The sequence below is a fragment of the Alligator mississippiensis genome, chromosome 2 (genome assembly GCF_030867095.1).
Source record: "Alligator mississippiensis isolate rAllMis1 chromosome 2, rAllMis1, whole genome shotgun sequence".
In the NCBI taxonomy this organism is placed as follows: Eukaryota; Metazoa; Chordata; order Crocodylia; family Alligatoridae; genus Alligator; species Alligator mississippiensis.
Window position 1 is genome coordinate 146,387,086 of NC_081825.1, and position 15,179 is coordinate 146,402,264.

At 40.6% G+C, this 15,179-nt stretch overlaps 1 protein-coding gene across 11 annotated transcripts in view; it reads right to left on the minus strand.

The window, feature by feature from the left end:
* Positions 1–524: 524 nt before the first annotated feature.
* The window catches only part of SEC31A (SEC31 homolog A, COPII coat complex component), a 69,605-nt gene continuing 54,950 nt past the window's right edge, over positions 525–15,179 (minus strand). For 6 of the 11 annotated variants that reach the window (XM_059722234.1, XM_019483939.2, XM_059722231.1 and 3 more), the window contains 5 exons: positions 11,321–11,379; positions 8,672–8,944; positions 7,865–7,984; positions 2,091–2,162; positions 525–1,153 (listed from right to left, as the gene is read on the minus strand). In XM_059722234.1, the coding sequence (XP_059578217.1) occupies positions 974–1,153; positions 2,091–2,162; positions 7,865–7,984; positions 8,672–8,944; positions 11,321–11,379 (704 nt within the window). In that variant the 3' untranslated portion in view covers positions 525–973. Of the gene's footprint in view, positions 1,154–2,090; positions 2,163–2,185; positions 2,501–7,864; positions 7,985–8,671; positions 8,945–11,320; positions 11,380–13,254; positions 13,294–15,179 lie in introns of those variants that run through there. The other 5 variants (XM_019483931.2, XM_019483930.2, XM_059722230.1 and 2 more) reach the window with 2 other exon arrangements.

Here is a 15,179-nt window from a genome sequence, read left to right on the forward strand (position 1 = left end):
GGTCACAGGACAAAGCACACTGGGGCATGTCAGCAGATGGAGAAACGGCCATCTGTAAAATCAGGGGTCTAAAGGAAAAATAAATTACCTTTGTTTCTGTGCTAAATGTCCAACTCTCTAGACCGTGACTCAGGCCACTTTATAAACTAAGAGGTAAAAAATGGGTGTTGATGTTTCTCAATGTTCTTCTAAGTCTTTGAGGGAAATGTAAATGTCTCAACGTAAATTCTGATTAGAACTTTATTTCTTCTTTTGCATAAGACGCTCTGCAATATCCTGAACACTGAGAAAACATGTCCTTCACTTCCCAGTGGAATGGAAAATGCCCCTGTTTAGCTCCATGTACAACTCCCAAAGCTTCATTTCAGAACAAATGATTTAATAAATTAACATTTACTGAAAATACCACATTAGTTTTTATTTTTCTTATTTGATCCATGCAAAATTAAGCTATTCAACATCTAATTTTATTGGACTGAACTGAAGGCAGTTCTAAAAAAATGAAAGACCAAATACACTTAAAACAGGATCAGACACTTTAATCTGGTGGATATGAAGGAATGACAGGGAGGGAGGTAAGGGACAGAACTTGTTTTAAGGTCTGATACACAATCTATCATCTTCTTTGATAGGAGTAGGGTCACTGTAGGGTACTCCTGTATATTAAAAGCCACTGTTTAGCAGTATAGCATGCATTTAAAATTGACAATATGGGGCATAATCCATTAAATATACTATCTGTAGACAGGAATCATTAGGGATGATAAAAGATTAAAATAAAAACAAAGCACTGGGGCTCAAAGGCCATTCTAAGGTGAAAATATTCTGCAGGAATGATTTAATGCCATGGATCAGATTTCTACCGCAACATGCTATAGGGACTGATACCCGGTCCATGCCTTGCACATATTGTAGAAATGCACTTCTTTGGAAAAAGTGACATCATAAGCTCTGCAGAGGTCAGGAGGTCACATCACACACCCAGCTTATTGGCCTGAGTAAGCACAACTTTCAGCACTGGCATGAAGGCGGATGTTTCACTGAAGTTGCTGGTGCTGACAATATGAGTGTGGATGTTTAGTCCCTCTGTGTAGTTTCTCGTTTCAATGCTCTTTGCAATGCTGTGCAAGCCATTGATGATTGTGGGGGAAAGCTGCAATGAAGCCAACAAGACAAAAATGTTTAGCAGAAAGAAGAGCACCAAAGGCAGAAGACTGAATTAGCCAAAGTTGGACCTCAAACTGATGACTGTGTGGAAACCTGGGTCATCTATCTGAAATGGCAAGCTAAAGAATCACAGGCTTGGACCATAATTTGGTGAAGATAATAGAAGTCTTTTTTAATCGATTTCAATAGACTCCAGAGCTGTCATTAAGGGGGGTGGGAGGGTGGAATACTCAATCACCAGAATATTCTGACCACCATCCCCCAAACTACTATGAAACAATGACTTAGGGGGGAAATGGTCTGGAAAACTTTGCTGAGGAGGGCTGGAAGATGAATGAAAGCCTATATTCTCTACCATTGCACAAAAGCCCACATGAGATTTCAATGCCACTTAGATATCATATCTCCATGAGCTTACAGTACCAATGTTAAATACTATGCCGAATAAATCGTATTAGTGGAATTAAGTTACCCACAGTTTTTCATTTGTTTTCAGGTATGGCAGCTCTCCAGGAATTATTCCATGTATAAATGGAAACAAATATTTGCTGTTAAAGAAAAATGTTGTGGTTCAGGTACCAGACTGGTAATTCAGGAGATATATGCTCAATCCTTGGTTCTGCCAAAGTGACCTTGAAAAAATTGCTTAGGCCTGGATCCTTAAGGGTATCTAGGTCCCACTGGTTTCGATATTGGTTAAGTACCTAAAAACCTTTGAGGATCTGGGTTATTGCATTTATGTGCCATTTTTGTAAAATGGGGATGTTATTTCCTTTAACCATCTTGTCTGTTTATCAGCTCTTTGGGACACTTACTATGGGTTTAGTGCACTATAGGCTCACTAGCTACTAGCACAATACACATCCTACTTATAAAATGCAACAGTAATACCCTTCCCCTTCCCACCCCCCCCCAAAACTTACTGTCTGTTCCCTAAGTCTGTCATATAGAAACTCCAGACGCTTGTTTGCATCATCTAGCTTCCTCTTTGTTTGCTGTAACAGAAAAGAAAAGAGAGTAGAACAATATAAGAATAATAGATAAGCAGGGCAGGAGGGATTTTAGGAGGTCAATCTTGTCCAACTCCTTGCTCAAACTCTAGGTAAATTGTTGTTTCAGTGCTTACCAACCCTCTGAGTTTGGAGGTGGCAAGTCACACTAGTCTGAAGCCAGGCAGAAGGTAGGGCAGTGCGGCACCTGGTTCAGAGAGGCATAAGCTCTCACAGGCAACAACCTACTTTGTCACTTACCAAAAGAGTTAGAAAAGTCTTCCTGACATGCAACGTAAGTTTTCTGTTTTTCAGTTACAGACCATTGCTTCTAGTCCTGTCGTCTGGATACAGAAAACAGTCAATCACAATTCTCCCTTTAACAACCTATTTTGTGAAGACTGTTATAAAATCCCCCCTTAGTCTTCTCTTTTCCCCACTAAACAATCCCACTTTCTCAAGCCTTTCCTCACTTGGTATGTCATGTAGACCTCTTATCAGCTTTATTGCTCTTCTTTGGACTTTTTCTAATTTACCCATGTCTTTCTTGGACTGTGGAGCTCACAACTAGACTCAGTACTCCAGGTGAGACCTCACCAGTGCTAGATAGCAGAAGCACTTCTTGTGACTTGCAAACACTCCTGCTAATACATCCTAGTACACTATTAGCTTTTTTGCATCAAAATTACACTGTTAACTCCTAATTTAGCTTGTGATCCCTGAAAACTCTCATGTCCTTTTTTGCAACATTGCTGCATTTGATTGTTCCTTCTTAAGTGCAGTACTTTGCACTTGTCCTTACTGAATTTCATCCTGTTTGTTTCAAACCATTTTTATTATTTATCAAGGTCACTCTGAATCCTAATCTTCTCCTTTAAAGTGTCTGCTGCTCCACCCAACCTGGTGTTGTCCACAGATTTATTAAGGATATGCTCAATTCTGTTCTCCAAGTAATTAATGAAGATACTGAACAATATTTGATTGAGGAAAACAGTCCTGATTTTAATTTGATGAAAGGTTTTAGCTACAAAAGGAACTACATAAATGGATAGCAGAAACAGATTCCTTGCTTAGCATTGTTTTCATTATACAGCACCTTCAAACTGTTTGATGAGTACCTGTCACCACAGATGTTGCCGACAGCAGCCATTATAAAATTTGGTTTTGCAGTTAATGGGAAATACTTTTTTCCAGATACGTAAAAATAATAGTAAGATTAAAATGACCAGATATGCTGAAGAGGGCTCAGGAATAGGCAGTAATAAGGGACAAAAATTGAAGAAATGTAGTTTGCTAATTCAGAACCCATTCTAATTGCAGGGCTATTAAGAGTAGAAACAGGTATTTTTGCAAACAAATTCTGATTGCAACTCTGAAAACTAACCCCTCCCTATCACAAGAAAAACAAAACCCCAACCCCCACTTAAAACACCTTTTGTACTTAGTGTGCGTTTGCAACGAGAAGACAATTTACAAACACATTTGTGGTCATTTTACCACAGCAGCGGCAAAATATTTCTTAGAATGGTATGCTTTGTTTCACCTCAGGCAAATTTGTGTTTCTACTCTAGGGATGGGATGGAATTTCATCATTTGCCACTAAGATCATCACACCACTGAGGGGAGAGGGATGGTGAATTTCATCCCAGATCAGGTTTGCCAACAGCTGTAAAAATATGAGCTTCTACACAAGAATAATCAAAGTAAAACTGGAGTGTCATAAGGTTTTAAATAGGGCATTGCATGTGATAAAAAGTATATTGATGAATACTGCCACGATTGAAACATGAATTAAAATAAGCTAACAGCCCCAGAAGAGAGCATTGATGGGGAAAGATCTTGGCATTTCTTCTCCTGACCACTGCAAGAACCTTCTGGAACGAACATTCTTTATTTTCCAATGAATAAGACACATATGTATATAAGATGCACTCTTCCCAAAAAGGATAAGATTCTGGGTGAAAGTTTTAATATAAAATGTATTGAATTTTAGCCAACTTTTATTATACCGATTTCATGTATTCATTGTTACACAGCTTTGGTGAATAGACCTCTTTTTTCAGGGGAAAAAATTCTGCAACTTATACATCAGAAAATATGGTGTATGCATATATGCACATAGTACATTTCACTGAGTCAGAATGCATTCCTGAGTTAAATAATAGCAGGGAGAGAATTAAAAAGTCTAACAGTATGTTCCAGCAGAGATTTGGTAATGGATGGTTGATGAATGGCAGAGATTAAATGTGACTGCTTCAGATGGCAAAAGTGTCAGACAGCATCATTCCCACAAGCACCTTTCAGCATCAGCTTGGTGGGACATTGTATAGTAGCTCATGGTTTAAAGGAGACAGAAAATGGGATCTCAAAATGAGTGGATGAAGGAAACACCTCTTAGGACTTGGTCTCTCAGACAAGAATTTGTGATGCTAGTCTCAAAGCACTTAACAGGATGTGGTAATATTCTCATTTTCCAGGTTGGGGGGAATTGAAGACCAAAGGGATGGGGTGAATGTGTATGTTCAGTAAACAGCATCAAGCTATCACCTAAGCCACTGGGACAACTGGAAGTAGTTCTCCTGACTCCCAAGCCCCTGTTATAACCAACAGAGCAGAACAATTTTAGAACAACAGGTCCTGGTAGAGTCTGCTAATATCTGCCCACAAATATATGGATGGAAACAAAAATGCTTTTCCTGCTACTACATAACAGGGTATTTATTGCTCCCAAGAAAGTCTATGGGATTTATAAACAAATGACTATGTTGATATACTAGAAAAAGTGTCTCTTATATAGGAGGGGGGGAAAAGAAAAAAGGGTGTTAGTGATAGAATATGAATTTAACTTTTTTAAATGAAGAAGTCATGATAATGGGAAGAAGAGGACAAAGAGTTTATTAGCTGCCTCCCCTCTACACTATTTTCCTTAAAGCTGTAATCCTCCACTGGGGAACTGGAGCACCCAGGGTGCTACAAGATGCTTGTAAGTGTGCCACAGGGTGTGGGGAGGTAAGAACACATCCATCCCTGGCCAGCTGCTCTTCCTCCCTTGCCCACAATTGCCCTGCCACTATGCGAGGAGGTAAGCACTGTCTGTAAGAAGGGTTCATTCTGATTCTGGCTGGACACAATTTGTAAAAGCTTGAAAATTTTCAGAGGATAGAAATGACATTCCCTGCCAGTTCTTATGGTTCCCTTAATGCTGACTGACCACGGTCCTTCCCTGTCTCTAAGTTGCAAACTTTCTTTCTGTTTGCTCTTACAAAGTGTATGTCAACTATGAAGAACTGGTGAATAATCCGGTCCTTCCATTCACTGTCTCAGACTCAAGAGGCTGATACACAGCAGCCTCACCTAGTATCTACATTGGCAGATGGTGTTCCTTGCTCCCAATTAGAAGGAGCTGATTAAGCAAGCAAAATAAGAACATGACATACAGAATCAATTTAGTGTAGGGGATACTTCACAGGTGTGTGTATGATGGGAAGAGACAGGAAAAGAACCCTTAATGGAGACAGGGGCAGAATTCACCCCACTCCCAAAGCAAGCCCAGTTCTTCCAGTTGGAAAAAGACAAGAAGGGAGTCCCATTTAGTGCCCATCAACACTAGCATGGAAGGGGCTTACTGTTGTGTGACAAAAAGAATTCTTCTTTTCCCTCCCTCTCCCCCTAAAAAGTGATGCTGTCTTGCCCTACTCCCCCAGGAAGAAAGTGATGGAGACCTGGAAACTGGCCCCTCAGACAGTCAGGATGTTCAGCACTACATCAAACAAAAGATCCTGGGCAGAATCCTGACCTCAATGAATTCAATGGGAGTTTAACCCCAGGCTTCAGTGAAATCATGATTTCACCCCTAGTTGCTTGTTTCCCATTTTAAATTCTTGCTGTGTGTTTCTGAACAGCTGCTACGCTTCACTCTCAGAGCAGTGGTGTCACAGTGGCACGTGGGGCCCTGTGTATAAATTTGAGTTTGTGAAGTTTTCTGGAATTCTTTGGACTGAAAAATTACTATACAAATGAGGGAATGTTATCACTGATTAATACACAGTCACCACTCTGTCCCACTAATTACCATATTTATTCATATCCCTGAGAAGGTCTCCCTCTCCTCACAAATTGGCATGGGGGAAAAAAGCCCCTCATCTTTATAATTATAGATAATTTATTTAGTGAGATTTCCTTGTATATCATTAAATTCCTGACAAAAGCAGCATGTACTCAACAATGGGAGCCAACTATAAAGTTGATTAAATGCAGCCAACACTAAGAATGACTATAACACACATAGCCCACAATGGGTAAACATTACTGATGGAAACAGACCACAAGGGTAGTTACTACAGCCCATGTGAGGAAGACATACGGTAATGCTCATTAAGCGAAGTCCCCCTCACCACTGACTCTTTTCCAAGTCATTGTGAGCCACTGCATTGCATACATTTCAACTTCCTCTTCATTCCCACAGCTAAGTTGAGCCTTTCTTTCCCATTTCCAGTGATTCCCATTTCTTCATCACCCTTACATATCTGACAAACATCACCAAATGGGGCCCCAAACAGTTCACTCAGAATCCCTCTTTCACCCCGCCTCTTAGCCTGGTGTATATTAGTGTGGGCCTACCCCTCCATGAGGTGAAGCCAGATTAGGTTGCCCTGCACCTCATTTGCATACACATTTTGGGAGGATCCCAGGACTAGCGACAAGAACAACCACCTCCAGCCATGAGTGGGGGCTAATTAGCTCATGGATCCTTTTTGGGTTATTTGGAGGACACATACTAAGCAATGCTGAGCTGTGGGATCACTGTGGTTTGAAATGCTGTTGACTCTGCTGGGGCCAATCCCAGTAAACTTTGTGGTAAACCATGAGCCTCTGGCCTTGGACTAATATTATGCACTGTTTATACTACATTTAAGTAGGTTTCCAAGTGCTGCTCAAAAGTGCATTTATGGAGTCCCTGCGCTAAAACCTGCAGCAGTTTCAAGAAAAGGTAATATGCATCAATTCTGGATGAACTAAGTCTATGGGTAATATATGCACATTTCTACAGCAATGTTTTATTTCAAAGTTAGTGTTTTCAAATTTGCTTCTCACTTCTATGTGCTCAGGGAGTACAGGGTCTGAAAGTAAGGAGAGGGGGAAGCAGCTGCCAAAGGAAAAAACTGGGGGGGGGAAGCAGAGAGCAAAGGGTTGCCTGACCCCCTAGATTCATTTTTTCCTGCTGCAGCAGTCGGAGGGGGACAAATTCAAGGCAAACCTACAATCATTAGAGCCTATGCCTGGATAGTAATAACAAATTTACATTTTTTTCATTTGGAGTCCCCTGTGGTTCAGTGGTAGCATCCTTGCCTACCTTACAGGAGACCTGGGTTCAATTCCCAGACACTTATACAAATACAGTGATAGTGGCACCAAATATCTGGTCTTTGGACTGTCACAATGGCCTAAAGGGAGGATGGAAGGTCTGGGCAGCCTCCATTCCTCCAAGGATTCCTGCCCAGGCATATGTATCAAAGGTCTAAGTGGCCCTCATGCATACACCATGATCCAGGAGGATCCAGAGTTGCCATCAATTTTTTCATTTATAGACTCTAATTATTGGGAAGTTGTGTTATAAATCAGAGTCATCATCTATTTGATTACATATGGTATAATACTGTCAAACACAGAATTACCTCACAAATGTATGATATACTGCAGAGACTTACTGGATCAGTGGCAGACAACAAGCATCTCTGGATGAGAGCTTCAAATGTGGTCTTCAGAATTAGATGCTCATCAGGTATAGGCTTCTTTGTTATCTTCTCTGTAGGCAATGACTGGACAAGCTAAAGAAGAAGAGGTGTGTGAGGGGGTTGTATTTACTCAGTTATGTTTATTTTTTTAATTCTAAGCTGGATCCAAGTTACTAACAATCTGAATATACTTATATACTCCTTGCCTGCATGCCTGTGAAGTTGATAACCCTGTAGGGATGGTATTATTGGTCTCTGAGATGAAAGGGGGCATATGATGTGCACCGTCCAGAGGGCAGCTGTGACAAGCTACAAAGTCTTGGAAATACTGTTCATTTGTCTAGGCTGCCAGGCTAAGCACTGTATTACATGCAGTGTGTCAGCAACTAAACATTTGGTTATAAGCACAAAGTTCAGAGCGGGGAGGATGGTTAAAAACTCAGACACGTAGATTCTGCTAGTTAGGAAAGTAAACACCTGCATGGGGTTAGTCATCTTTTTTGAGCAAAGGAGATAAAGCGTTTAACATCTGGGTTAATGGAAACAAACAAAGGATGATTCTTTTCTGGATGCTGCCTTTTCTCTCAGGCTTCATCTGCTTAGGAATATTGCATTTGTTTAACTTAAAGCAGTTTTTAAAGTCATTTAGCTAAACTATGCAAACCACCATGTAAACACTCCTCACCTTGATTGAAAGAGGCTTGTTTAGTTACAGTGCAAGAGGTGTATTATCAGTTTAATCTAAACATATCATCTAATGAATACACTAGTTACCCTTACCTGCATGGTATTGCCAATTGGGGCTCCTGGTGCCCCCTCAGTGCTTGGCTTTGAGACAGCAGGGGGCATGATCGACTGCCCCAGGGGCTGCTGAATAGGCTGGAAAGGGTTTTGTAAAACAGGCTGTCCCAATGGAAGGTGCGAAGGCTGAAAGGCAGCCTGGGCTGCAGGTGGTGCTGAAGTTGGAGGTTGCTGCATCTGGGATTGTGGATCCGTCAGAGGATTCATTATTGGAGATGTGATGGGGACAGGAGGCATGAAGTTATCAGGCATCTTAAAATAGGAAAAAAAGGAATAAAGGCAATAAAAAGTTTGCTTGACATGTGCTGTTCATCATTTCCCCAAAAGGAACTGTTGTACAATAATCCTATCTACCTAATATCACATAGTAATACAGATATGTAAGACACAGGCCCTTTCTCCCAGATGCCTGTACATTGCTCGCTATAAGTGCACAGGCCAGCAGTTGGCAACCTATGGTCTGTGGGCTGCATTCAGCTTGTGACCCCAACGAGAAGCTTTGCCCATGCTGTGGCCAAGTGGCAGGAAGTAGTGGTGGCGGCCAAGACCTTACACTGGCCTGCCCCAGACCTGAGCCAGGTCATTCTGGCTGACCACTGCAAAAAAGGTTGCTGATCGCTGGCCTAGGCCATGGAGAGTGCCATGCAAACAATGAACCATTCAAATGAGATTCAAGCCTCTGACAAAAATATTTCTATTATATCAAATTATTAGCATGTTTTTGAAATAGTGCCTAATTCTTTGAGGCTCTAGATGTTAAGAGACATGGTTCGATAGAGGAAAGAACAGTGACTAATGGGATGCTGATCTTTGCTACAATTATAGGAGAACACCAACCCTAAAGAGAATGTTGGTGCTTTTTTGCCTTGAGAGGGAACAATGAAAGTATCCAAGATGTTGAGTGTTGACTGTTGTGGGAGGAGACATGTTTTGATCATAATTGAATAAAACCAAAAGCTGTATTTATAGTAAAGTGTGTCACAGCACTCAATTCTTAACAAACAAAACACTGAGTCATTACTCATGGGATAATGATTGAAAAGTTATACCTTGGCTCCAGGAGGCAATGCAAAAATTGGCTCTCTTTTACAATAAAGATTCTTGTAAAACCATTTATTAATATTTAACCAAATACTTCAAAACTTGTTAAAACCCGACATTGGACTACATTGAGCATGTGCAGTACCAATGCATAAGTGTTCTTGATGGAGTCTTGTTCAGCAGAAAATAGGGCACGGGGGACAAAGTCCGTGACTCCTTACTTTAAAAAATAAAAATCCTTAAAAATCAGTTTCTATTACAGCAGTTATGGTGATGACAAAAGCATACAACAAGAAGAAGAACAATCCAAGTTAAAAAAAATGTTCCCTAATCAGTGTTTATAGATTCATAGATGTTAGGGTCGGAAGCGACCTCAATAGATCATCGAGTCCAACCCCCTGCATAGGCAGGAAAGAGTGCTGGGTCTAGATGACCCCAGCTAGATGGTTATCTAACCTCCTCTTGAAGACCCCCAGGGTAGGGGAGAGCACCACCTCCCTTGGGAGCCCATTCCAGACTTTGGCCACTTGAACTGTGAAGAAGTTCTTCCTAATGTCCAGTCTAACATTATTACTGCATCATCTTTTAGCAGCAGGAAATAATGTAGACAGGTACACATTCCCCCTTTCTATCTGTGAACCTTAGCCATGTCCAAAAGATCCTACATTGACATTTTTGGATTCTAAAACTCAGAAGCAGGCTCAGCACAGAGGGAAGCAGTGAAAATTTCCCCACTCCATTTTGGCAAATTTTACAAATCCTGAATTGGAAAGACTACATGACAGAGGTACAAGTTACTATTGCTTTGTCTCCATGCACACTCCAAACCTTAGCCACTGAAAATGCCCAAATGGTAAAGATTCTCATAGGTTTTGTGCTAAAGGAACTTGTACATGAAAACTGATCACAACTACCTGATTTCACCTGGGCTGCTGGCACATAAAAGTTCAGCCTGAGCCACTGGTCTGAAAGAGTCTTTCTAGCCTATTAGCATTGACTTTCTGTCCCCTGTGCTGATCATGCTGCAATTCCCCACCCTTGTTCTTTTATAAAAACTGAAGTTGACGTCATGCTCTCCATCACAATGCTTGTCTTATCTTTACTAGAACCTGGGAGCCAGATCCTCAACTTGTGTAGTTATACTGCATGTGAGGTCATTAGAGGTCTGAGAATTTACATCAGTTCTGGATCTAGTTGTAGGTAAAATCTCATGCACAACTCAGTAGCTTTTCCACAGACAAAAACAACCCAAGGTATTGTTGTCATGATGGCTTCCCCACAAATTTAATTGCTTTTGGATATATAAATATTTTAGGAGACAGTGTCTGGTGAACAGTTATATCTTCCCTGAATGAAAGGCAAGAGTTCTTCATGGTACTATTAAATTGGTGTTGGGCAGTAACGCTTCCTTTTCCTTCTTCCAACAATGGTTTTTTGTAACTTTTAGTTAATGCTACTATTTGACTGCAATGCAAGCAATTTAGTAGGGACTGGACTTGACCCAGGTAGTTCCTTCCTGTCTTGTCCAGTGAGCAGCCCATCCCAGTACTAACTTCTTATTACCTTCATATACACATCTTACAGTACCTTCTTTTTCTTTGCAACTCTGTTCAACGCAGGAGGATCATTCCAACCATTTTGAGGTCCTGGAAGATCAACAACAAGAAAAGAAATGTCACATGAACTGTTTGCTAGGATCCCAGAAGTTGGGCCAGAGGTCCACTTTCTGTACTACTCCTCTAAACTCACTACCTCAGCAATATGTACATCTTTCACACTCTTCCATAACTGTAAAACTGGCAGTTGGGGACCAGCTAACTAAAACTGGGATTCTCCATTTATGCACCGTTAAAATCCATTATAGTAAATTAACATATTCCCTGCACTATCCAGAAAGTCTTGAAATTCATTATAGTAAAAGTCCTTATGTTCTGAGGACCTTAGGTAGGTTAGGTGATTTTGCTGTTTAACAGCTAAGCTGGAATGACCTAATCATCTTGAGTGAGCAGTCCCCTCCCCTCCTCCTACAAAGTATAAATCTTTTGGCCCCATTAAATAATGTTTCTAGGATTCAACATAAAAAACCATTTAGCATTCTCCCATTTTCTAGGAGAGCGATTTTACATATGCAATCCCTCTAAAAATGGTGGCAACTACTTAATGTGGCAAAAAGTGTAGTTACACTTTTGCATCCCTGCCATGCAAGCAATGTAGGTTAACATGGTCTCTCAGCAATTTTATGAAGGTTTCATTCCTGTTTTCCAACAGAACAAATCAGAATGTAATCAGAGTCCTATTAATGTTACCATAAAAGTAAATCAGCAGCTGGTATCCCAAAAATCTTTGGGGGAAAAAAAGTTAATAAAATTCTGCTGAAAATGTTTTTTGAATCTTGCTACCCTCAATGATTATTGCAAGAGAGAATTAAATGGCCATAAGATGTAGTCCTAAACAACAACAGAAAGGCTACTTCTAACAGCAATAGGAATCTTAAAAATCCTAGGCCAGGTGCACCTGTACACTCTGGAGATACAAGGTGGCTGTCAGTCACGTGTACCCAGCTCATTAATTCAGAATTACAAATGGAGTGGGTCCTGAAAGTAGGGTAAAGCTAGTCTACAGGAGCAGACTAGTGAATCCGGTATCTTCTATAGCCACAATGAAGGAACAGAAATATAGAAGGTATCCGCACAAAATCATCTTTAAATCATGTTATTCAGTATTTTTCCATAAGAAATCTGAAACTCATTAAAAGAAAGCACTTCCTATGCGTCCACAAAATTTGCAGTACAAAGCTGACATGAATTAGGAACTGTTCCCATCTTTTCATGATTCCTGTTTAATTGGGAAGAGTGTATTAGAATGCAACATTAATGCTGCCTACCTGAAGTAATTAAAATTGATTGCAGAAAGCCACCAAAAAAAGGCCAAAAGAAAAATTCAATGGACTTTTTCACCACAGTTTTTCAATTAGCACATGCCAAATTCATCTTCATGTAACAGACTGGATTATTTTAGGATAGAATTAAATTGTCTTCAAATTTATCAAGCACTTAAACTTTTAATTTCACAGCCACTGACACTGAAGGGCCAGATTAAACAATTAAAAATCTCTCTTAGCTGGGTTTTTATTAACTACAGGTCAGTCCAATCCCTTGATGACAAGATATCCCAGGTCTTGTTCTCCTGCCTATCTTGAAGACTAGTTTCCAAAAGGTTTGGGGATAGGGAGCCTGTATACTATGGAAATTATTTTTTTAAACAATATTATGACTACTCTCAATCATTTCATAGAAGAGTGCAGTAAAAAAAAGCACCAATTGACCTCTGTGGTTAAAAATTCCATTTATACTGTTACTTTTTAATTAAGATATTATAAAACTTGCTTTGATTAAAAATGTATTGATCATTATAGCACTGAATGTGTGTGTATGCTGAGGCTTGCATGCATCACTAATGACCATTCAGTTAATTTGATGCTGTGGCTTAATGATTTCAATGTTATGCTGTAGCTAGTTCACCTTGCAGGACAGAGGCCTGGTCTTGAGTAAGCTGATTTTCTGCAGATAAAATACAAAAATAACTTAGATGTTTAAAAAAAAAAATTAATACGACCTGACCTGTATTTGTAAGAAGTTGAGGGTTGTGTCACCTGAGAAGTGCCTAATCTAATTAAGAAGCCAGTTGAAGGCTAGCATTAATTTGTGGTATGTTGTCCGATCAGATCTGCACAATCACATCTCCTCTACCCTCCTGGAAAACTAGGTCGCATTCTTTCCCATGGAGCAGGTCATAATTTCAAGTTGCACCTAATAATTGTTGATGAATCCTGGTTTCTTGTAGCCATGGATAGAAAAACAGTTATACTATTTTAAAAAGAAGAAACGGATTTACTGTGGTTTATCTGAAGCTAAGCCTAAGGTTTAGTAAGCATATTTGATATGGTTTTTATAGATTTATGTTCTAGCACCAGCATTTCACTGGACTAAGATATGCACTGTCATAGCTCCAAACAAGAAGGAAAACTAACCAAATGTTAGAATGTTTGAATTCAAAATCATTCATCTAAATTGACTCAAGAAAAATGTATATGGTTCCCAGAAACCAACCTACAAGACATCTCTTGCCATTCATATCCAAAACTTCAACCACACACAGCTGGGAGACCTTAGCCCAATTCTGAAAGTGCTATATGGAAAAGATCACTGAAACCTTTAACACAACAAACTTAACAGGTGACAAATCTCTTAAGTGCATTACCATGCCCCAAATATAATGGGACCCCATACAAAGTACATTAGAGGGGAAAAATCCTGTTAAAGCAGTTTCCTGTTCCCTGCATTTATTTGAAAGTACAGTGACCAGGCTGTCTGTATTATAGCATGCTGCTATACTTCTGCAAGGCTAGGAAACTCAGCAAAAGCTCCTACTCTATCCACTTCACTATCATTTTCTCCTCACACAAAAAAATAAATTGTATGCAACCAGTCCCACATGCAAACAATGCCTTACCACAACAGGCCAGGGAAAAGACACCCAGCCCAGATACAAAATACAGGGGATAGATATCAAGAATCTCCCTATTATACTGGTTTCTCAACCTTTTCAAAGCTAGCGCTTCCCTCCACCACTTCTGAACGTGTCAGCATTCCTGGCTGAGAACCACTATGGCTGCTGCTGCAACTTACCTCAGGGCTTCCCAGCTGGAACTGCCCTGGGCCAGCTGCACAGCCAGTATAGGAAAAGCTGTGTCCCATGAACATACTCTTCCTGTATTAGGGCTCCAGTATTTGCTGAAAGCAGGCAGAAAGGCTGCCTTGGGATGCACAGCCCTTCCCAGTCACCCCTGCCCTGCTCTCCCGGCAAACAGAAGATTGGACATTTTTAACCTACACCTGTGTCCAGATGGCATGTAGGGGATGCTGGACTGTGAACAGCTACACAACTAATTAGAGCCCTAATGGAGGAGTGCATAGGGCACCCTTGAGGGAGCCTTGTGGCACCTCAGTTGAAAATCACTGTCCTAGGACGTACCATCTACAAACACTTTTCCCTACATTGCTGCTGAGGCCCTGACAGGCCACAAAACTGACCCCACTCTTCCTGTGACAGATTGGATGTCTTCTTCCTACAATGTGTGTGTATGAATGTAATGCTAATGAGAGGCTTGCATTCGAAAGCCTGTTTATTCAAGTAACAGGTGTCATCAGAACAATGGCAAAACAAGCTTAGCCCACGCTGTCTCTTCCATATGCCCAGAGCCACCCCATGCCCTTGGGTGAAGGGCACCTCTTTCCTAACCCTACTGACTGCAGGGGGAAGGGGACTGTCAAAAAACAGTTCAGTCTCCAGCTCATTCATCCATGACTTCTCCACCAAGGGACAACGTAACCAAGTGGTGCCAAGTAGGGTTTACTGTGCATGCATGCAGATGGCACACTAAGAA